This window comes from Argiope bruennichi, chromosome X1, assembly GCF_947563725.1.
Source record: "Argiope bruennichi chromosome X1, qqArgBrue1.1, whole genome shotgun sequence".
Lineage (NCBI taxonomy): Eukaryota > Metazoa > Arthropoda > Arachnida > Araneae > Araneidae > Argiope > Argiope bruennichi.
The window spans coordinates 80,171,341-80,196,544 of NC_079162.1; the positions used below are offsets into that span (position 1 = coordinate 80,171,341).

At 29.5% G+C, this 25,204-nt stretch overlaps 1 protein-coding gene across 2 annotated transcripts in view; it reads right to left on the reverse strand.

The window, feature by feature from the left end:
- Positions 1–25,204, reverse strand: part of LOC129958310 (mitogen-activated protein kinase kinase kinase kinase 4-like) — a 57,650-nt gene that overhangs the window by 26,921 nt on the left and 5,525 nt on the right. For both annotated transcript variants that reach the window (XM_056070707.1, XM_056070706.1), the window contains exons 2-15: positions 24,386–24,451; positions 22,219–22,275; positions 21,730–21,774; positions 21,273–21,353; positions 16,906–16,954; positions 16,756–16,817; positions 16,372–16,462; positions 15,365–15,437; positions 12,903–12,960; positions 12,369–12,423; positions 11,866–12,114; positions 9,279–9,357; positions 8,924–9,069; positions 2,480–2,637 (exon numbers count right to left, since the gene is read on the reverse strand). In XM_056070707.1, the coding sequence (XP_055926682.1) occupies positions 2,480–2,637; positions 8,924–9,069; positions 9,279–9,357; positions 11,866–12,114; positions 12,369–12,423; positions 12,903–12,960; positions 15,365–15,437; positions 16,372–16,462; positions 16,756–16,817; positions 16,906–16,954; positions 21,273–21,353; positions 21,730–21,774; positions 22,219–22,275; positions 24,386–24,451 (1,269 nt within the window). The remainder of the gene's footprint in view (positions 1–2,479; positions 2,638–8,923; positions 9,070–9,278; positions 9,358–11,865; positions 12,115–12,368; positions 12,424–12,902; positions 12,961–15,364; positions 15,438–16,371; positions 16,463–16,755; positions 16,818–16,905; positions 16,955–21,272; positions 21,354–21,729; positions 21,775–22,218; positions 22,276–24,385; positions 24,452–25,204) is intronic.

The window sequence follows — 25,204 nt, forward strand, 5'->3', positions numbered from 1 at the left end:
TTTTAACTAAAGTTAACCAAAACAATTAACACTCTACACAAAATTCTAATTTAGCAATTAAAATTTTCTTTATACATAGCATACATAAAATAGTTATCTTCAAAATGAACTAAAATCTAAGAGATTAATTAAAATGCAAAAATATTTTGAAGGTTTTTATTTGCAATGTAGACATTATTCTTAAATTTTCAGCTATTTTCTAACATAAAAGGCTATAAGTAAAAAAGTATTTACTGTACATCAAAACTTTTGGTTCATTTCATAGACAATAGTGTAAAGAACATTGTCTGAAAATTTCATTAAAAAATATTAATTAATACTGGAGATATCATGTTAATGGTTTACACCTTCTATCGAAAAAATTATTTTCTCTTCATAAAACAGTCTAAAATTCTCCACATTTATAAGTTAAACCTTCTTTTTCTTCATGCATTGTACATTTTTTCTTTTGCCGAGCTCTCACTTTTTTTTTCTGTGAACTTTTGCAGCTGATAATGAATGCCTTTTTGAATTACAAACACGTTCATAGTCAAAAAGCTTTAATCCTTCTTGAGTGTAACAACCAACACTTATTTGCAATTGATTTAACACACTTTTTATGCCATTGCCAGCTTTATTAAACACGTTAAGCAATATAGGACCCCAACGACAGAGTTTGGAGTTCAATGAGATGTTGTTTCAGGACTATATTCCAGAGCAAACTATTAAAACTCTCATTAGCGTTTTGTGTCATTCTATGGAAGCCTTTCTTTAACAATTTTTGATCACAAAGTTTCATATATACATGTTTTATGATATTTATAATATTTTGCGGTAGTCCATTGGATTTCCCAAGAAAGGTTTTCCCCTGTGCCTTTGCTTGTTGATATTTACATCAGCTATTGACTTCTACTGGACATTGCCCATGCATGGAATGTTTCGAGCCTGTGCAAAAGTGATAAAATGCTACAATAACTCCAGATTGAATGTGTTTTAGACTATCAAAATTACTACGAATGACAATTCAATAGTAATGCTGTAATGTATCGATAAAATTATCAGTTAATTAGCCCTTTCCTTTCAGTCCCTTTGTTGGTTTTTTCAATTTCTGTAATTGACTGCCAATTCTTTTTTGGACATAACCAATAAATACATTCTAATTTGGTGACCATATTTGCACCATATATATATATATATATATATATATATATATATATATATATATATATATATATATATTTCACAGCATCATGCACTAGCAACATCATAAAATCGTTATTTGCGTTTTAAAGCTAAGAAAAAAAAGGTAAAAAATATGTTAAAAGCGGCATTTTACAACAACTTCCGGTTGCAGACTAAGACTTCCGGTTAATTTTCAAGTATACTGCACTTTTTTAATTTGATACATCTCGGCTAATAGATGACATAAAATGAAAAGAAAAATGTTTAAATTAAAATATTTTCGCAAAAAAAAAAAAAAAAAAAATTTTTTTTTTGAACAAAATGGTCGAAAAATGCCATTTTTAATGTAGGCAGTCACCTTAATAGAATTCAATAATTACTAATGCCAAGACAATATTCATCAGTTTATTCAGAAAACTGTTTAGCAGTAGTAATGAGATCACCCTATTTCTGCATAATTATAAACCAAATATTCTTTAATATATGAAACTAATAATACAAAATTCTAGTAAAATTTTGATAAAAAACGCTAGCAAATAAGAAAATCTGAGATATATCTATGTTCAATAGTCACTGATAAGTTAAAATTTTCACATGTGTAAATGAGTTGATGGCAGACAGTCAAATAGTGAATAGAAGTCAATCTACTTATCTAAAAAGTTAAATTTACATTATCACAAAGAAAAAAAAAATCAAGCATTCCTAAACTTCTTCTTTAGAATAAAAGAAATATTAAATCACACAGCATATGAATTGTATTTTTATATTTCTTTTTTTTGGCACATTAAAAACATATAAAATTAATCAACACATCATTATATTTACTATATTAGTAACAAGCATCTCTAGAATTTTTTTTAAAAAAAGAAGCTAAATAGAGAAACAAATGCAAGGTAATAAATTTTTAATGGTTATCAATCTACAGTCAAAGCAACTTTCATTTAAAAAAGAATAAAATAGTACAATTTAACAAAAGCAATGACAAAGTAAAACCAAAATATTTATATTTATTATATATTCAATTTAAATTATTCTATATATATTACATATGTATACAAAAGCTTACAAATAATGAACAAAATAAAAAGACATCTATAATTATTAAATGTTCTTCCACCTCTCAGTTATATATGATATTCTATAAAATGATACCAATAATAATGGTGATGCATTCAGAGAAAAAAGAAATATATCAATGAAACATAAATGAACTGAATCAGCAAATATTTAAATAAGCAAGTCAATAATACCATCTTTAAATATCACTTAACAAAGAAATTTTAACTGTAATGTTTTTTTTTCTCCTTATTTTACTTACTTCTGGTTTTCGAGCTGCAGGTTTTAAAACTGCAGCACTCCTACTGGGGGGCAAGGCTGGAGGCTGTAATTGCTGATTTCTTGGAGGAGTGGCAGGTTTCTTTTCTTCCCCAGGAATAGGTGGTAAAGGTTTACTTGGAGGAGGAGGATCAGGCACAACTACAATGGTTTTATTCAATGGAGTTAAAATTTTAATGTTTAGTTAACTACCAACATATAAATATCATTGTTAGTACAAATAATTTTGCAAATTAATAATTCAATAAAAGCATAAAATTCAGCGAAAATTGTATAAAACAGATAATCTTGATGTAGCACTCAATTTATTATCTCACACTTGACAACCATTTTCCTTTCTGGATAAAAATAAGATGGGTAATTAAAGATAAAATAGTTACAAGTGAACTAAAGTAACTTTTACATGCCAAGGGAAAAACTGTAGAAATACTAAAACAAATGAAAATTGCGCTTGTAGGCAATAAATTTGGCAGTCAGAAAGCTGTCATACAAAACATTTTAATTCATACCAAATTTGTTTTAAGAAATGTGCTATCCATTAAAGGCACAAACTATTATTATTGGGATTCGTAAGTTTACACAAAGAATTTCATATTTCGTACTTACCTAGAAAGAGTGGTATAAGATCAAATTTAAACAATAAAAAATTGCAAAAAATGTTTGATTTCAAGATTTATTATTTGCTAGGCACACAAACAACAATAAAAAAAAAGTATTATTTTCAGAATATGAATTTTTCTGAATAGCAATAATCTCAAAACTTTCAATGTTCCAAAAGTCAAGCCATTTACAAGATGTAACCTTTTCCCACAGTGCGACAACCATTAACTGTCTGATGTTCGTAACAATTATCTTTACTGCCACTATTGAGAAACATAACCTACTCCCCAAAGTAAGTAAATCACTTTAAAAATTCCATTATAAGTTTAAATTTACCAAAAGTACTAAGCACTGAACATGAAAAAAAAAAAAATCACTATATGCAATATAATTGGACCATAAGAGTGTTAACAATTCATAGTAATGAACACACAACTTTAGCTTGACACATCCCTAATTATTGTTAGAAATTCTGTATCAAATTGCAAAACCACAATTATCAAAGTGAAAAAAAATTGTAAATTCCTAAAAAGCCTATATAATAATCCACAACAAACAAATGTGGGAAAGGAATGCCAAATTTAAAGATTGAAGAGAAAGAGTTTTTATTTCCAATAGAGCATACATAATTTTATCTATTTAATTACTCCCATAAATCAAATATTTGAAAAATACTGTCAAGCTGATATATAGGAGATACTCAGAATGTTAACGCTAGCCTATCTCAACCCAGTTCAAGAATTGATAAAAACCTTGATAATTTCAGTCCTTTCTTTTTGAAAGGAAAAAAAAAAAAAAAAAAAAAAAAAAAAAAAACAACAAGAGTTTAATCAGCAGGATCTAAGTGTCAAAGGCTATTCAGAATCTATATCACGATTTTTAAAAATATTTCAAGTAATGAAGAACACTTTTGTTCCTTCCAACTTAATCTGCAGTATTTAAGTCTGTTAAAAAATCACAGCCCGATTTTTGAAAATTCTATTAACTCTCATTACAATAATTAAATATCTAAAATTTACCTTCAATAAACAAGAATAAAATGTTTATAAAAATAGTATAGTGTAATGTAGAGAAACTGTCCTCTCTCCAAACAGTTCCACTACAGAAATAATGATTTTCTTTCGAATGAATTGAAAAGGCCAGGAAATACAACTGAGAGATGAGATGGACAGGGCAATCACACTCTTGTCATTTTGTAGTTCTCCTTAACTTCTACACATTAAATGCTATCTTGAATTCCAATCTTTACAAAATACTTTGAAGAACCATTCAATAATATAACAGGATATCAAAAATGAAAAGGTAGTGTCTTCCCTAGACGATATTTTGTTTATGCTTTTGTCTTTGTCCAAGCAATATTAAAAACGTTTGTTTCGAAACGTCTGTTTATTTTAGTATTTTTCATATACATATAAGTCTATTTAAAACATCCTAAAAAACTAAAAAAGACTCCTGAAACAGTGTGAACAAATCCTCATAATGATAGCAATTAAATGTATTTCACAGCAAACGAAACTATCTATATGAATCTTCTGGTATAACTATTAATTTTAGATGCACATTAAAAAATACATAATATTTAATCATTCAATAACTCAAAAAACATTAGTTAAAAAAGCTTGATTACTTGAAGCTTGGCCTTCATAGTAATTAATTGACAAAAAGTTGAAAGCCTTAAAATTTTCAAAATCATCAGCAAAAGAGCTTTAAGTGCACGGCAGAGGGATGTTGCAAATAAGTTATTAAGATCTTCTGTAAATGAAATCAGTCCAGTCGAGTAAACTCAGCTCTTTTTCATATATAGTCAAAAACAAATGAAACAACTGAGTCTGATAAAGAATTAGGAAGAAGAAGAAAAAAAAAAAAAAAAAAAAAAAAAGAAAGAAAGAAAGAAAGAAAAGAAAATTGACGATTAACCTTTTCGCCCCTAAAGCCGGCTATATCCGGCTTCCACATAATAACCCTTGGAGACGAACGCCGGCTAAAACCTGCAGGAATTAGTTTACGAATTGCAGCGCCTTCTGTGATCGCTGTACAAACTATTTGGCGGAAGGAATAAACCACACGACTTGAATAAAAGTTATTCATCCACAATTTTTTAATCAACGTTGAGTATTATAAAGCAACAGACAATTAACGAGAACTGTACAAACTTCAGAAAAAAAGAATATCAAAAGACTTTTAATACTGATAAGTTCGCATTCCGTCTAAAAATATTCTCACTTTTTATATCACAATTTGTTTTCATTTTAATAAAGGATTCAGGTCCTGCCCTCCTCAAAAGGATTTTTTAAAAATCTATGAAAACATCAAATGAATTAAAGACGTATACGGATAGCGGTAACGAAAATGAAACATATATAAAAATAGCACCTCTCAAAAAATGACGATTTAAATGGCTAAGTACAGGGTGACTATAAGTAAATTGACCGTATTCAGACCTCTCTAGAACCCCAAACGTTTTTGATGAAACTTGGTATATACATTATATGGATCATGGAGGGGGGACTTTTGCAACTAAAAAAATAGTTCAAATTTTGACCAACTGGGGGAATTGCGAAGCCTAAAAAAGAACAAAAAATCCGCCAAAATTATTAAAATTTATTCAGTTATAGAATGTGCTCAACGTGTGTTTCACTGACATCAATTACGTGTTGAAGGCGCACTATAGCGTGTTCAATGGTAGCGCGAAAAAACTTTCGAGGGATTTCAGCAACATGGCCTGTAATGCTGGCTTTCAATTCGGGAAAAGTCCTAATTCCTCCTCCATAAACACGGTCTTTTAGTAATCCCTACAACCAGAAATCACGGGGATTTAAGTCGGGTGAATGAGGATTCCAGGCATCAGGAAAAGATCTGGATATTACCCGATACCCGCCACATTTAGTACGAAGCAGTTCTTTGATTTGGCGTCCAATGTAGGGGTGTTGCTCCACCTTGCATGAAGACAGTGGTCTGCAAACATTGCCGTTCCTGTAAAGCAGGAATGCCCTGATGTCGAAGAAGTTCACTGCACCGTTCACTCATGATAAAGCACGTTTTAAGATCTTGCGGAGTGAGAGTTTCAAAGAAAAACGGTCCGAGGATAGAATCAGCAGTAAATACACACATGCAGTCTCGCAATCAGAATGCAGTGGCTGTTGATGCAGGACATTAAGAGGTAAAGCATCCTATATGCGGTAATTTTGATTATTCTGAATTCCATCTAAAGAAAAGTGCACCTCATCTAATCATAGAATTTGCCAAGGCCACCTGTCATCAACTTCCATTCTTGCCAAAAATTGGCAAGCAAATTCATAGCGTGTTTGGAGGTCTTGAGGTTACGGCACCTGCATCTCGTGTATCTTATATGGATAGTATTTTTAAATGGATCGTAAAATTTTTCGCACTGTCGATCACGGAATCGCCAACTCACGTGACACTGATCGAGCACTTGCTGAAGAATAGCTGGAACTGGGGACTCTTAACCACAGCAGCGACTTCTTCGATAGTTTCATTCGCAACCGATTTCCTCCCTCTTCCTGGTAATCCACCCAAGTCTGCAGTCTCTTCAAATTTCATAATCATCATCAAACCATTCTTCAACATGGACCCTTTTCGCAGTTCCTTTAAACGACGATATTCTCGCAGTGCAACTAAGGTATTGCTGTCGTTTTGACAAAACAATTTTACCAGTAAAGCTTGATCTTTCTTCTGTAAGGGCATGACTAACAATGACAAAGGCACGCAGAATGATTTCTGGGCTCTGACTGCATCTTTAAAAGTTTCACTAATTTGTATCAGGAATTAAAAAAAAAAAAATGGTAACTGCTGGTCAAAATGTGAACTATTTTTTCATTGAAGAAATTTTTCCCCAATGATCCATATAAAGTATATATCAAATTTCATCAAAATACCATTAGGAAAAATGGGTTCCAGAGGGGTTTGAATAGGGATACTTTAATTATAACCACCCTGTAGCTCAGAGTCCGAAGATTAGAGGATACTTATTCGCAAAATACAACTTCATCAAATATTATATGGACGAGGGCAAAATTTATCCCTAAAATTCACCACCCTATCACATTGAATTTAAACAGGCATAAGGAAAATTAGATTATTTTCAGTCATTTGTCAGTGGATAAATTGAGTATATTGCAAAATAATAATAAAAATAATAGCCTAATAATTGGTACACAGCTTAATGAATTGCATTGTTTCATTGCTATCGCCATTTCGATGATAAGAAAAAAAAAAGCTATCTTTATCAGAATATTGGAAAGGGGATAAGAAAATGAGAAATGATATCTTTGGAGATGTAATCAGCAGAGACTGCTATTTATTACGTTTACAGATGCTATATTTTAGAGGTGATCATTTATACGATTCCGATCGTTTACACAAAATCCGCAAAACAGTTGATAAATTAAAGTGGATCATTTAATAATTCTTTTTACCATAACTCTAATCTATGTATTGACAAAAGCCTGTGTTTATAGAAAGGCAAACAATGCATTCAATAGAAACAAATTTTCTACTGTTCTTTCTCCTTCCATTCCATTGAAACAATTAAATTCATCGAAGAGGAATAAATTTGGAATCAAACCACTTATTAATTGAAATTACAAGCCAAGTTAGATTCAAGACTGCATTCTTTATACAGGACTAAAGAGCTCGAACTGAAAGACTGGTAAATTGTGGAGTGTTGTAATGTTTCTCCTAGAACCCTGTTTAGACAAAGACTATACACTTTACATAGATAAATGGTACATTAGCCCCACAGTATTTTCATAAAATAGTGTGGGGCTAAATAATAAAAATTGTGCGTGGTAATGTGACAAAGAGGAGAAAAAATATGACAAAAATGAAAAATTACAAAAAGGAGATGCATGCTTTCCCTCCCTGAGCTATAAAAGCTATAAAATGGAATAATAAAATAACTTTTCATGATTCCCACAATACACACAGAAGATATGTGGATATTCCAGAAAGCTAAAGTGAACAAAAAATTGTACAAAAACCAGCTTGAGTACACCATTACAATAAATTGATGGGTTCAATAGGCAAGACTGACAAAATAATCAGCACTATCAATTTAACCTGCATAAAAAATAAAAACAAAGCAGTAGAAACTTTTTTTTGTACAGGATTGGTATATGCTTAATGAATGCATATTGTCTACACAAACTGAAACCAACAAAATATCGAGCGCAAAATTTTAATTGAAAAAATAAAATAGATGCTAATGAATATCAAAAACACTATCATCCAATTACACATGGAAATAATCACAAGCCAAGATTCAATGGAAGAAATTTTCCTTCTTTTTACGAACCAAAAGGCAAGAATAAATCATAAAAGTTTATTGTATGTAGGGGAAATGATGTAAGACAAGGATCGCGTTATGAAAGCGAAGAATTTAAGTCGAGTTGTGTAAACAAATACTGGATAAAATTATTAATCACTACATATTACTCTTTTACTAAATTCAAATATTAATTACTCTCATGTGAGATACAAATGAATTAAACCTTTCTTGTATTCGATTTCCTTTTGCTTATGTTTATTTTTTAATTAATCAGTTTATCCGTTTTTAATAAGTGTTTTGTTAATGTGATAAATTAAAAATAAACAGGAGAAAACAATAAAAAAAATTAATATTGGAAATTGGTCAAATGGTACATCATTCTTCTCTATATTATTTTAATGATTTTTTTTTAAAAAATAAGAACACTTCACTTTCGGCGCATGATCTAGTTTAGTGTCTGTATTATAGCATACTGAATTGTCATGAGGAAAGTGTTAAAGACAAGGCGTGAACAATAAAAATAATATATATGTTGAATACCAATAAGTCTCTGTGGAGGTACAGGAGGACGTGGTGGTGGCAGAGGAGTGTCAGCCGCACGATAATTTCCACCAGATGGGGTCAATGTTTGACTATCGTCTTGGTAATTTCTCCTCAGAGTTGAATCTTCAAGAATATTTCTAGAGCTACAGAATTAAATAATAAATATGTTAAAATCGGTATGCAAAATATATATACATAATTTATGTGGACACAAAGACATCTTTATTTTTTACAATGTAGAAATTTTAAAAAACAAATGATTTTAAAAACATTACAAGGCATACAGAAAAAAATTAACCAATTTAAAAATATGCGTAGTTTGAACAAATGAAATGGCATCAAAAATTAATACCTTATCTGTGCAGGAATCATATCATCATCTTCACCCTCACTTCCACTGTATCTATATTCATCGTGGTCTCTTTCTTCACCTATAAAAAAGACCAACAGTTCAGAAAAAAAAAAAGAATTTATTATATGCCATCTTAATTCAAATTAAGAATCAACAGGACTTCTCAGGCGATTTTAAGCTTTAATCTCTGACAGTGTATAAATTAAGTACACAATATGGATGCACTTTTTTATATTTTTAAAAAACTCTCTAAACAATTCAGTATACATTGCCATGGAAAATTTATTGTTTAATAAAATTCAACTTTTTATGGAAAGATTAATATATAGCAGCCCTTTGATTACCATTAAAACAAATATATAAAATTGCAGCAAATTTGTCCTGCTTATTGATTTAATTTCCAAAGTCAGTCAAAGCACAAATTCCCACACTAAAGCACAATTTGTAAAAATTATTAACTAAGATTTCTTTTCACAGTTGCTTGATGAAAATAAATAGTGGTTTTAAATAAAATTTACCATTAATGGTTGAGTTTCAAATTTCTAATTATCTTCCTAAACAAGTACAAGCACAATCTCAATTTTTCAAAGTTCACAAAATATAATTCACATAAATCAAATTTTGTTTTCAATAATTTAAAATAAATTCAATCAAAAATCTAGAAATAATGCTCATAGTAATTATTTCCTTTTCTTTCATTTTAGTCAAAAACAGTAAGAAGGATAATAAAATATCCATTTTGATACTGCCAAATAAAAATATGTTTTCAATATGATATTGTTGGCAGTTCCAATAATGCAGCAACATCAATTCAGAAGAAACATGCACTTTGCATCGATGACTTCCTTATATTATATATATATCTTCAGAAAAAAATTCTGAAATGGAAAATGCAATTTTAATTTACTTCTCTCAGAAATTCTAATTTAATTTTTCCAGATATTACTTCCCCACAATGATAAAACCCGCATAGAACATGACTCATTTTTTTTAAGTTAATGAGGAAGGGGCATCATGCAGTTTAAAATCATCTACCATCAGAAAAAAAATTATAAAACTCAGTTATAAGGCCTTATTCGAAGAGCAAATACCCTGGACACTTTCGTCGGCAAACGAGCAGGAAAAAACGTATGTAATGACGTCATGTGAGCATTTGCTGTATGCTAAACCCCAAAACACAGCAGTACTTTAAGGTTGATTTATCGCTCTGTATTCGCTCTACTTGTTTTGTGAATATCTGTAGTTGACTCACTTTGTTAGTGGGATTCCTGTTCATACATTTCGTATATTACTACTTATGATGGATTTTTAATGCTATTTTTAGTTTTTTTACTTGCTATACTTACTTATAGTATCAGTTTTGTTTTGTTGTCAATCCTGATGAGACGCAATATATTGCTCGCTCATCAATTTTATTAATTTTTCAGTAATAATGACAGGTTTACATACAAAAAAGTTTAATAATTGCATAATGCGTCTGCATTGGAATTTTATAGAATAAATTGGGAATATCAAATTTAACACAAATACACTAAAAAAGTGATTTTGTATGTGGGGGTGCAATCAACTTTAAAAATAAAAACTTCATTATTTTTTACATTGAAAAATCAAATAGCAGCAGAATCTTTCATATTTTACAATTCCCTCAAATGTGACTATATAATTTGCTGAACTCTATTTCACTGGTTAGAAAATGAATTGATGCTTATTAAATTTCACATCAGCATACAAATTAAATAATTTTTAATTGTATGAAAAATATTACATATTTTAGAAATTCAAAATTCTACCATTATTTAAAAAAAATTAAAGATTCAATCTAATCAAATATATTTTACAAAATGAAGACAGTTCACATAAACATTAATTTTTTTTCTAAATTTTGAAAATAAATTTTATTGATTTTGATTATTTTATCTACTGGTTTTAGTATATCTTCATCTTCTGATAATTTTGTACGAATTTTTTCGTATAACATTTTTTTTTCAATAATGAATATTCAGTGGATATTCCAAACAGCCGGCTTTTCATGAATAAAGCTAATCAAAACTGACTTTTTATTACACTATTATATACAACTTTTTTTGCCGTTTTTTTTTACAGAGAAGGAGTGATTCGGAAATATATTTACAACTTAGTTTCATATTTTTGTCAATCGCGCCATTTTTGGCAACTACGTCACTACCAAAACCATACACGATTGATTGAATTTCATTTGCGTACGTTCTTTTTGCCACTGTAGTCAACACTTTTAAGCTGGTTGAAAAAAGCTCACGATGACGAAAATCTTGCTTGACCAGTTGCTGCGGGCATACACGGAAAACAGTCCACGAAAGTGTAGACGCTATTTGCCCGTCTGATAAGGCCTTTAAAAGTAATTTTTTTACCAATAAAAATATACACGTTTAACAATATACATATATTTAAAAAAACAATAACATAACAGCATAACAAAAAAACCTCTGTTAGAATTTACCGAACTTTAGGGAGATAGAGCTAAGGAATTTTAGAAGGAAACGATTAACTGACAGAAGAAATTGACCAAATGCTATTGAAATTAATAATTGAAAATATCAAATTCACTTGCCTTTTTTATTTTTCCTACATCTGTCCAAATGGTCTTTCAGCTGAATTCTTACTTGGCGTTCAGTAGGTTGATCTCGGATGAAAGGATGCTTTAAGAGCTGATCAGTATATGGTCGCTGCTGATAATCTTTCACTAAAACAGTTTCAATAAAACTATGAAACTTCTTTGCCCACTTTTTGGATTTCAAACGAGGTGGTGGATTCCGTGGAATGAGAAATAATGCTCGCATGGGATGCATATCACAAAGAGCTAGATGAAGAAAATAGCAATTGTAAGATTTGGAGAAAAATGGCTTCATTAAAGTATTTACTTGTTTTCAATCAGCTTGTTTTCAAGCAACATTACAAACAATGATATATATATATATATATATATATATATATATTAATAAACACTTTAGTAGCGTCATTTATTATATACTGGCATGTAGACACTTCGAGCAGATATGAATCTTAAAATGCAACTGTTATTTTATAATTGTAGATAAAACTAAGATAACTTACGAGGCTGCGATTCCGCCATTTCAAGTGCAGTAATACCAAGAGACCAGAGATCACTCTAAAATTTAGATCAAAAATGAAAATATTAATAACATACATAACTCCTGAAAAGTTAATGATATGTACATAATCCCAAAAAATGAAATTTATATATTTAAGGACTAATAAAAATAAAAGTCAATAAACTTTATCTAAATATTAATTCAGACATTTTTTTTTACCTATATATTTAAAGATTTTCTTCAACTTCCTAACAATGTATATTTATGAAATTATTTGTATAGTTAAGCTTGAATAAATTTTTACCAAACTTCGAAATTATTCAACAAGTTATTCAAAAGAGACTTAAATTCTGAATTTCAGTTTTATGATGATAACGACAATAGTTTTTCCAACCAATTTTTAAATTTCTACACCAATATGAGATGTGATATATATTGTTAAATAGATAAGTTTTTTTACAGTTTATGAAAATATAAGAAGAAAAATGTCTAATATTTTAATTTTTAACGTTAATTTAATGGTGTATCTACTTACTCTATTATCATAGGTAGCATCTGGATTTTCATCACAAGCAATAACTTCAGGAGCCATCCTACAAATAGAATACAAAATATTATTCTGCATAAGATTAAAAAAAAAGCAAATTCGAAAATTATAGAAAATTAATTTTGGAAAATAACTAAGATGTTTTATGTTGAAAAATTACCATTTATACGAGAGCAATTAAAAATGATCTAGTGATAGATTCAAGAAGTTTTCAGCTCAAAGTTTACTTCATATAAGCTAATGTATTTATCAGCAAAAATATAAAAACAAATACTGAAAACAGAAAGTAAAGTGAAGAAATAGACCTAAAAAACAGAAAAGTAAGGAAAAATTGTTATATAAGGAATCTTTGAAAAATGTATGCAAACTCTAAATAAATAATATAAATCAGAATTTCATAAATTAGTTAATACAAATATAATATACTGTCAATTATTAAAAATGTTTTAATTAGTTGTCATTATTCTACAAACATTGCTGACAATGCTAACTAAAATAATCACAAACATTGTTAATCATATCAAATAGCATTTAAGTACATTCCAAGTCAATAACTATTCTCTATTCATCTACTGCAATCAATCATCTACAGCTGGGTTATAAATATTATGTTCCAAGTGTTCACTTGAAAAAGGATTCCATTGGGATGAATTCCAATGACTGTGGGAAGAATTCAATGATTCTTTTTTGCCCAACACATCAGTCTATCACAATATCATCAAGATAAGGTACCAAAATTGCGATGGTAAGGAGTGGATGATTCATTCAGTAGAAAGTATCATTGTTTCCAAACATCTAAAAATATGTTATGTCATTTGGGAAAGTTTCAGTGAGACACAGTATCCTCAAAGAAAATTTCAATTAATCCAAATGCCAAACCACATTTCATAGTTAGCACCAGAAAAGAATATTTGGTATTCCACTGAGAAATCAAGATTCTTAAATGCTAGGTAATTGTAATTATGACGATTAATTGAGCCCATTTATGAAAAAGTACTGTATAATTCTGCACAAATTATTCGAAAGTCGAATGAACCGAAACATCGATTAATTGAAAGCGTTCACGTGGCAAATTAAAATTTATGGGCCATGTAGAAATATTACAGTTTTGGTATTGTAGAACTTTTCCTCACCCTGACAACTGGTATACGAGTCTAAAAACTGCATTGTTAGTAGCGTGTGAACCTTCACGTTGGACATATTGCACTGCATAATTGTACCATTCACCATGGCAACTAAATTTAAACATGTTGCTCTCAATGTTTATAAGCTTAAAAAATAAGACCATTTGAAGGACGGCACTTGATGATCAAGCATAACTTAGGAATATGAAATTGGAAATGAAATAATATTAGACATAAAAAAGAAAAGTGATGCTGTGTAATGGTAGCAGAAGCCTGGGTTACTATCAAGGACACTGCACTAACAAAGGTTTGGAATAAGCTCTTTACATTAGACAAAGAGCCGCCAGACAGCCAATTTGTTTAAAAACTGACTGTAGTGATTAATGAGTCCAAGATTTGAAGAATGTAACAAAATAAACATCCAAGACTGGTTCGAATATGATGTAAATAATCATGTCTGCCAAATACTGTTCGATGTTGAAATCACTGCCATTATCATGACACTCTAAGACCTTTTAGATAACAAGGAAGAGCCTAGCGATGGTAGTAGTGAAAAAGGACCATCTAAGATGAAACTTTTCCACTGTTTTGACAAAGCTATGATATGATTGGAATTAAAAGAAAAATGTGATATTATCTTTAAAATGTACAAAGATTTAGAAGGGGGGGGGGTCAATTCTGACGCGAGAAAAAATCGTCGACTTCTTTTCCAAAACTGTTAGCTTACTCTAATGTTCTATTCCTTTATGGAGAGTATGTATTTGTAATATGTAGAATACAAAATATATGTTTTAAGTTTAATATAACTGTTTCTTTGTTTCATACTGCTCCTATGACAAGTACATTTTTACATTTTCTTTATGTAAATGACTCACTCCAAGTGGTCCAGGCAATCGATGTTTCACTGCATTAATTAATATAAAGCATGAAATTTCAATAACCGACAAAATTTTACATCCATATTAAATAATTTGTGCCATGGCATTTTAAGATATCCTGCTGTTTCAGTAAAACTATTCAAAGTAAGGTAAAAGTCTCAGGAAATCCTGAAAATTTGTTACATACTTGATAAATATTGCAAACCATTGCAACGAGAGTTTTAAAATGGATATAATAAAGCTTAGAGAAAGCATATTCTTTCATACACATAAAAATCACAGAGAAATTATGAAATTTTAATACATTTTTAAGAATTGTAACAATATTTATATTTACCAGTACAGCTTTGAGAATAACTGAGTATATCATATTTAATAAATATGAAAGGGGGGAAACAATATAATGCATTTCATTAAATTATCTAATAACAGGAGTGCGATCACATACCAGTAAGGAGTGCCAATAAAAGTATTCCGTCTTCCAATCGTACGATCTAGTTGAGCACTCACTCCAAAGTCAACTGATGTAGATTTAAAAAAAAAAATTATTTATGAAGTAAACTAAAAGAATATAAAAAAAATTGAAAAAGTACGTTAAGAAATAGCGTGAGCATAACCCACTATATAATCAATGAAACACATATGCTTTAAAATTGCTATTATTTTATCTATGTTATAAAATACCATCGATTTTTTACAATAATATCAAATAAATAAATTCCATCCAATATGGGAAAAATCATTCTTATATTTGAATCTTTTATAAAGTAATTTAAGTTTTCAACTTAGAGTATTCCAAAATTTGAGAAGTCTAAATGCGTTGCACAAGAATCCAAATTTTGTTTATATATTATTTAAAAGCATTGAATATGAAAGGAAACTAAAAGGTTACGGCTCTTCATTCGGACAAAAATTACAAGGAGTTTTATACATTTCTCCAGGTTATGAGAGGGGTTCAATTAAAAAAATAAAAACTATGAATGCATAAAAAAAAGAGATCACCACTAACGAGAATGAATTCCAAGTTAAGACCAACAATTTGCAGGAGTGCAATATGTTCTCTCTTGGTGGTACACTGTGTTTTAAGTTTAAAATCAAATTATGTCATATTTATATTAAATATATTATAATCCAACTTGTTGTCACCTTTAAAAAAAAACTTGAAGTGATTCTGTATGCAGCAGTATGAAACTTTTTGCTATCATTTTTAATTTAACAGTTTTAACTACATCCCTACTTTATGTAGAATTATATCCAATACAAAACAGGGTTACAGATCGAATATAATTAAAATACTAGAATGTGCTCAAAGAAAAAAAGTGGTTAATGGTATGTATAGCATTACTTATTATACAATTATATAAAATATGCATAAGAAACATATAAATCGCATATTTATAGTATAAATTGATGTGATTTAAAGGAAATAACTTGAAAATGAAACTTTTTTTATACCTAATTTGACTTCAGCATTATCTGTCAAAAGAACATTCTGCCCTTTTATATCTCTATGTATTATTTTGTTGGCATGTAAATGACTTAGACCCTGCAAAAAATAAATACAGTATTAAAGACTTAACACAATCTAATAACAATCAAACTAAACTAATCAGAAAACTCAAATAAATTAAATGCATTAGAATTGAAAAAACAAATCCTTGCTTTCATATGATAAAATAAAATATAACGAAAATCCACAATTATTTTTGACAGAGAATTTGACGAATCATTAAATGGCTTAATATGAATTAATACTTGGAAGACATCATGGTATAAATTTATATTAAAAATCCATAAATTTAATTGAAATGAACATATGAGAACTAAAGCTATACTAACTCGTAAAATTTCTCGACAAATATAAGCAATCCATTCTTCTTTAATTGGCTGGCCTTTAGTAGCTAAAAAGAGATATTCCTTTTTACCAAACAGGCAAATAATAAAATATAATTTTGTTGAAAAAAGAGCAAACATATAAAGCAAACTTACATTTAACTAAATCAGTTACTGATCCTGCTCCACAATATTCCATAACAAGCTGAAAATATACATAAGAATAAATAAAACATAATATTATAAGCTTTTTATTATCCAAGGAGAGAACATAAGGCCACAAATTTCTCTTATCTCGCCATAAATATCAATCTTACAATATGATCAATTTCGATTATAATAACTTTATAAAATATTTAATTTTCTTACTTTGACTATAACAACAATATTTAAAATAAATTCAAACATTAGTGATGTCATATATTATATATATATATATATATACAGGGTGGTCAAGAAATAATAGGAGGTGTTCGGAGCCCTGTAGCGTGTTTGTTTTCGACGAAATATAACAAAATTTGGCCACCATACACATTCAAGTATGAGGTTTCGATTTATCAAGAAAAAAATTAGTACTAAAAAACGCCGATAGGGGAAATCTTGGTGCTATAAGCGCATAATGTGTGGAGAAAGAATACAGAACTGCCAATGGAAACAATAAATAGCAACACACCAAATACCAATGAAAAACGTTTATTATAGCAACTTACAAATTTGGCTCAAGGTGACTACTAACTTGATGTTCCAATAATTGCATGCGGTACACGAGGTTTTCGACGGTGGCTCGCAGCATATCGGCATTTGTCTATGAAACGTTATTTGATCTTTTAAAGTAGGAATGTCAGGCACATGTCCTTGATACACAACGTCTTTCAGGTGAAACAGAACCGCCTCACAACCAAAAATTGCCAAGATTCAGATCAGAGTCGTCAGTTAATGGGTGTTATCTTATACGGATAAAATTTCAGGATCTTACGCAATTATCTTCTTCATCGTATAGAACGGGATATCTGTTCATGAGCGCCGAAGCGTAAGTGAAGCCAAACTGATGAAGCTGAGAGGGCCGGGGGTGTAGGTGAGGCAATGTCCAATCAGAGTGGTCCGACGTCAGGGGTGTAACTGTTCGTAGGTAGGTGAGGAGAAGTTCTTAGTCCTGTGCTTCGTCTTGGGTACTGGATAAGGCATTGTTCCCGGGCGGTCAATTAGAGTGGAGTTATTTTGCTGTGGATGGGTAAAGCTGGGGACTTTATTCTATGAGTGTGTTGAGAATGATTCCCTTCGGGGTCTTTTTTTCCCTTGCTAATTTAGCTGCTTTTATGAATTCAGAGAATTCTTTTAATATATTTCTTATTTCTTTAAGGGCTTCTAACATTTCTCATTTACACTCATGTCCATAAATTAAGGATAATTCAGAGTCACGCGGAAATCGAAAACTAAAATACATATTTCACCCGTAAAATGACTACACACATCTTCAAAAATCATGTGCAAATTGCAGGAAACCACCAGATGACACCAATAGTACATCACAATGACGAGAGTGTAAGAGAGTAATGTATAAGGAATACAGGCAAAAAAGTAAAATTGTTCGCAAGCGCTTTATAAGCCTTTCAGTGCAATAACAGCATAGTTATGACACACAGGAAGCATTTGGATGATTTTTTACGTGGTAGAATTATCGGCCGTCTTGAAAGTGGGTGTAACCAGCTGGAAGTATCTGAGGAACTTGGAGTTGCCCAGAGTGTCATCTCCAGGCTTTGGCCCCTTATTTGCAGCCAGTCAACCTGCTCCTACATGTCTAGAGGAACTTTGGAGAGCATTGCTTGATGAGTGGTGTAATATTCCCCAAGATCAGATCGATAATTTGATACTCAACATGTCTAGGCGTTGTACGGACTTTATTGCATCGTCTGGGAGACATACTATTGTATTAACCATCATACCAACCATGTAATATTGGTATTTGTAAATAGTTTTTTTTTTTTAATTTGCTCCAGGGAGCAAAAAATCGGAATTTTTATTAATGATATCAAACATATAGCATCTTTTTTGCTCTTTACCTTTTGTTTAATAAATAGGCTTTACAAATAAGTCACATTTGTTTTGCTTCTGTCTCTTTCTTTTCCTGAACTTGCATTATCCTTAATTCATGAACATGAGTGTATTTCTGCAGCTGTATGGTCCTCCAAAGTTAGGTTCTTCCTTGTTTCTGGTGGTGGGTGCTGGTGATCCTTGATGCGTTAATCTGGGGGGGGGGGGGTACTTAAGTCCTTGTTCCGATCCCTTGGCTATTTTTGCATAGGTAGGGCGTACTGTTCTGTATGTCAATTTCGGGTAATTTCTACATCCTTTCCATGCAGCAAGGTGTCCAGTTTTAATGTCCAGCAATTAATACAGATCGAATCCGGGATTCTTTCCTTAATTTAGCATTATCTTGTTTGGTGGGGACCCACACATTTGATATTTTAGGAGCCATTCTGCAATTTCTTGCCGAGTGGAAAAAGCCGGAGCAATTATAACAACTCGTGGCAGCAGGTTTTTTTCCTATACGTTTTGACTTTTATTTTGATATGTAACAGGCTCTTTTCATTGTAGATGTTTTCTGCGTTTGATGTTCTTGATTTCTATGAGAAATATGGGGTATAGAGTCTTTTCCCTGTAGTTTCTAAGTTGGAAGATTCTGTAAACTTCGTAATTTTTCTCTTGTAGTGCTATCTTAATTTCGCTTTTATCTCAGTTGCCTGGAAGCCCTTTAATAATTATCTTAATTGGCCTCATGTCAACACTTTCGGAAATGAAACATTCTTCTTTTTCTTCATCCAGGAGTTGTATTATTTGTGTTGTTTGCTTTTCAGTAGCTGGCTGTATGGAGATAGAATTATTATATAATCGGTTTTCTGCTTCTGGGAAGTATTTATGCAGTTGTTGGAGAATTATTTTGTATTGGCCCTTTAATTTAAGGTTGATAGATGGTACTTTCTTTCATCAATTGTAGGGTATAAAATTTACTATTGGTAGGGATATTATTTCCAGTTTCTTTGAAATTTAGCAGATTTTCTTGGAGAGACTACTTTAAACCCGTCATTATCTGTCGGTCTTTATACTCTTGTATTTGTTTCATCCTGCTCAAGTTCCATCATTTCATAAGATTGTGCGTTGTGTATTTGGCATTTTTGGATTGGGCATGGGCTGAGTAACGTGATGTCGTCGTGAATAATTTCTTTTTCTTCCTGGAGTTCTTTAACTTTGTTTAGATCTTCTAAATAGTAGGTGGTATGTGCCTGGTTGTTTGCTTCCTGTTGTGATAGTGTGACTTTCAGTGTGTCACTTTTTTCATCTATTTCCCTAGCTTGCTGATCTCTTTTTTCTAAGAAGTTGCAGATATTCTGTTAGTTATTTATGTGGTACGAACAGTTCAGTAGATTGCAGGGGTTTTTATGCTTACGCTTCATCTGATGCATTTCAATAATATGGAGAAATCCGTTGAGAATACATCTTTACCTGTTAATTCAAGTATAAGATTATTGTACCCTATTTCAGCTGTATTCTCTCCATTATCAAGACACACCAATCAGTGCAATACGACCTGAACTGGACTAATCGATCAGAATAATTGCTGCCGCTAGAAACCCGGTGGAGAGAGAACACTCCGAACGTCTGTCTCCTTCCATGGCTGGAGACAGAATGAGAATGACTTGAATTCCCGCAATCCTTCCTTTTTATTTTCGATATCGAGTCACGAAGTGCCCGTATATGCAAAATACATAATAAAGTTTTCCATCGATGCGCCAGAATTTCCCCTATCGGCGTTTTTTGGTACTTTTTTCTTATTAAATCGAAATCGCATTCTTTAATGTGTATGGTGGCCTAATTTTGTATTTCGTCCAGTACATAACACACTACAGGACTCCAAACAACTCCTGCTATTTCTTGATCACCCTGTATATATATACAAAAAATGGCTAATTTTCAAAATAACTCTTTGTTTTTTTACTCCTTTTTCTAATATATGTATCATTTTAATTGCTTGAACCATTAAACTATCCTCTTGTTTTGAAACAACATAAAAATGGATAGACATAATACTTCTAAGTTATGACCATACCTTAGAATTACCACATAGCTGTAATGGCTTAGAATGGTAACCAACCCAGTATTTAATATCTCTAATTGCTACAAAATATGAACATGGATTTAGAGCCTGTACAGACTAAATGTGCAGTCAATCCATGTACAAAACCCATCTATAAAATTAAAACAGATCTGGGAACATTGAAATTCTATCAATGCTTCAATACAAACTACTTCCCCCCCTGGAAATGTTCATTTTTATTTAATTCTAAATGCAGGTTCTGTCAGACAAATGAAACCAAAATTTTACAAAGGAAGTTTTATTTTTATTCAAATTTTTATTTCTTAGTCATAAAATAAACTTCATATGGATTAATTTCAACAAAAATAGAAAAAGAGAGTAGACAAAAAGAAAAACAGGATAAATTAAACCTATAATCTTTAAAACTTACCCATAACTTATCATCTTTCCCAGGAGGGCTTTTTTGTATGAAAGCTCCATAATATGTAGCAATATTTCTGTGATGAGAATACTATAAAAAATAGAATTCAACAAAAATAAATTTTTCGAAATTTTTAACAATTCTTTTCTTTCTATCAAAGCTATTACACAGTTTGGATCAATGTAAAAGGCATTTTATTTATCATTATTTCTTCTACGAATATTTTTTAAAGGATTTCATAAAATGATTGGAAACTGTACTTTCAGTATGGTTAAATAATATTTATATAACAGTAATTATGCAAAGATATCACTATTGAAAAATAACAAAGCACATACATACATATATTTTTAAAATAAATTCTTATTTTTGATTCTTCATAAATAATATTAAAATAAATTGCATTTATTTAATGATTTTAAAAAGAGTGTAAAAATCTAACTGCAAAGCAAATCATAAACTTCACCTTTTTCAAGACATTTATTTCAAGTTTTATTTCTTCTTCTTCATCCTAGAGAAAAAGCATTTGTTAGTATCTTTTATAACAAAAATAATTAATAAAAACATAAGTACACTTTTTATTACTATTCATTTAATGGTTCATCTCAAAGTTCTCTAATTTAGAAATTTACACATAGGTTATAGCAAGAAAGAAAAGACTCAACACAAGAATTTAAGAATAAAACTCAATTAAAAATAAAACTCAAAGCTGTTTTGTAAATTTTAAGATATTCTTTGAAATTTAAGGAATTTTACTATGGAAATTCTATAATATAAAAATGAAAATTATCTGTTAAAAGAAGATCATAGAACTCTTAAAAATATATTGTTAACAATAAAAGTCCATAATATAGCTTGGAACAGAAATGTACACATAATCAGGTAAAGACTGAGGATATTTTAAATACTTTAAAATGTAAATGGAATTAAAAACTAAATAATACTGAATACAAACCTCAGTAACATCCATAATCTTAATAGCAGCAAGTTGTCCTGTTTTAGTATGACGACCCTAAACATTAAATATAACATTAGATTTTGAGAAACACTGTTTTAAAGAAAGTTGTGGCAAAATCAACTATTAGGTCATAGTATATAATGCATATTAATAAATTAGCACACAGCATATAAAGAATTTCTGGTAATTAAATAATTTAGTTAACTTTATCAAACACAAAATTAATATAAAAGCTTTGAATCAAAGCATTAATAAAAAAAAGACAATAAGAATTTGAAAATAAATATAAGTTACAACCCTTGAAGTGAAAATAATTAAATGCTTGGGTTACTAACTTTAATCCCCCACATGTTAGTACTTCAAATCAAATAAAGTTAAGGCCTGAATTATAAAGAGGGTTTTTAAAAAAATATTTTATAGGAATAATAACAGTGTAAAATAATAGAATTTGTAACATTTTTATACTTTAGGAAATAATTGTCTTATAAATATGAGCATTAAAAAATTATTACTTTATTCATTCATAATAGTTATACATCCAAATAATCAATATCCTTTGGCGAATTAATAAATTTTCTAAGTTAAGAGACAAAATTTTTAAAAGAAACATAAAATACTGCTTTCTTTGGTTTAAAACTATACTACAACATTTTTATAAAGCTTTTTACTTCCCCACTCTCTTTATCCCTTGAATAAATTTAGAATTATAACTACCTTTTATATAATATGAAGATAAATATTTAATGTTTGTTCTTTATAAGTAGCAAACACCACAAAATGCTCCAGTTCATTAATTCAGCAAGTACACAGGATGGAAGAAACATTTTGCTCTTCATTATGTATAATTTTAAAATACTAATTCTAAAAACTTTATTTAAAAAAAAGACTTTTCAAATCCTTTTGAAAGTAGTCCAATGATTTGGCAATAAGAACTGGGCAAACAACTTCTTTCTTATCTAATATTTGAATACATAGTTTAATAAGACCTAATTTATTTACAAAGCATCTTTTATTATAAATAAATTCTTCTGAAAAAATAGGATTGTCAATGCAAAACATTTAGATTAATTTAAAGGGGGAAAAAACAATACAATATCAAATGAATTAGAAAGAATTATTGAAAATGAGTCACAGGAATTAAATTTGCCTTCTCGCACACTTTTATAGCAATTTATCAAAACATGAAGAAATTAAAAAATATGAGAAATTTGTATGGAAAATATAAAAATGCAAAAAATACTATAGTGGTAAACATTACTATAAGCAAAATGATTAATGAAACACTAGAGCAGTGAAAAATAATTTCTTTTAAATGGAAAACTTAAAGAACTTTTAATAATAAAAAAAAAAAGTTGCTTTTTCGCAATCTAATAATAATCTATGAGTAATAAAACATTTTAAATAAACACTTTAATAAGTTAGCTAATCTGAGCAAATAATCTGGATTCTGATACAAATATATTTAGCAGTGACTTCTAAATACATAATTTCATCAAGACTAGAACAATTATATTTGATTTTTAATATCAATAAATGTACTGATAAATACAAATATATTTTCGTCTGAACAGAGAAATTAAGAGAAAAATAAACCAAATGTATCTTATTTCAAGAAAGGCTGATACTTTTAAATTAACTCATTTCCGATTCTATACGTTTTCCTGCATCTAACATTAAAAACTAAATATTTATTATTTGGAAATCAGTTTTATTTATTCAAATAATTGTGTAAATGATGATGCCAGAATAATGAAACCTAAAAAGAGCTCCTGAAAACCAGCAAGGGGAAAAAAAAAAAAAGACCCCAATATATTTATATTTAGTACTTCTTTTAACATTAAAATATTATCAAGACAAACTATTTTTAAATAAATAACCTTAATTAAATATGCCTAAATAGTATTTATAAAAAGTTGAACTATTTGACTAATATGCTATATACTAATACCCTTTTAAGATTTTTAATTTTAAAATGATATATTACAATATTAACTTATAGCTAATATTATTAATAAACTTTTTAACCAACTTTAATTTAAAAATCATGCAATTAGAATGGCTATTTCATTGAATTTAAATCATCATTAATTATTAGAATCAATTAATTCATCACTTTCATGCAACAGCATGAAAGAGAGAAATTTCTTTTTTTAATGATAAATACCTTGTAGACTTGACCATATGTTCCATTGCCAACAACTTCAATAAGTTCAAATATGCCAGCTGGGTCCTTCAAATGAAAAGTATGAGATTAGTGTCTTGTAACTAATTAAAATAAAAAGATATAATCATCAAGATCATCTTAAGCCTAAAATAGACAAATCAGAAACTACTAGAGCATTCATTAACAGTAGCTGCTCATAGTTCAATTTTAAATTAAAAAATTTTGAAGTTTTAGTAGTCATTTCTGTTTTGGCTTTATTTTTCATATAGTATTTGTGAATAATATTAACATCAAGAGGATGAAAGATAACTGATATTTATCTGAAGATTTTTTTTTTCACATATAGTTTTAAAATGCAGAATTATAAAGAAGCATTACTAATTCAGTTTCCATCTTACTGAAAACAGAACAGCTTGAATTCACTAAATTGCTAAAAATAAAATCATCAAAAATTTTAATTACAATATGATAAAATACAAAGCTTTTAAGTCAACTTATAAAATTCATTTTATTTATTCTAAAATATGTTAACTTCTAATATTTCAAATTATACTTAATGGAATATCAACTCTTTAAAATCCTAAATCATTTTGAAAAACTAGAACAAATCTCTTCTTAATCATGAAACTGTAAGAATAAAAATGATATCTTTATAAGGCTTGATATAATAATTAGCAGCACGGAGGTTTATAACAGAAATATTGTTCAGAATGTGACATAATAGCCTGTAAATCATGTAACTCATAATTTGGAATAATAAACAGAAAACAAGGGTATTATCATGAACCATGAATATTTAGAAATAAATATTGCTCAATT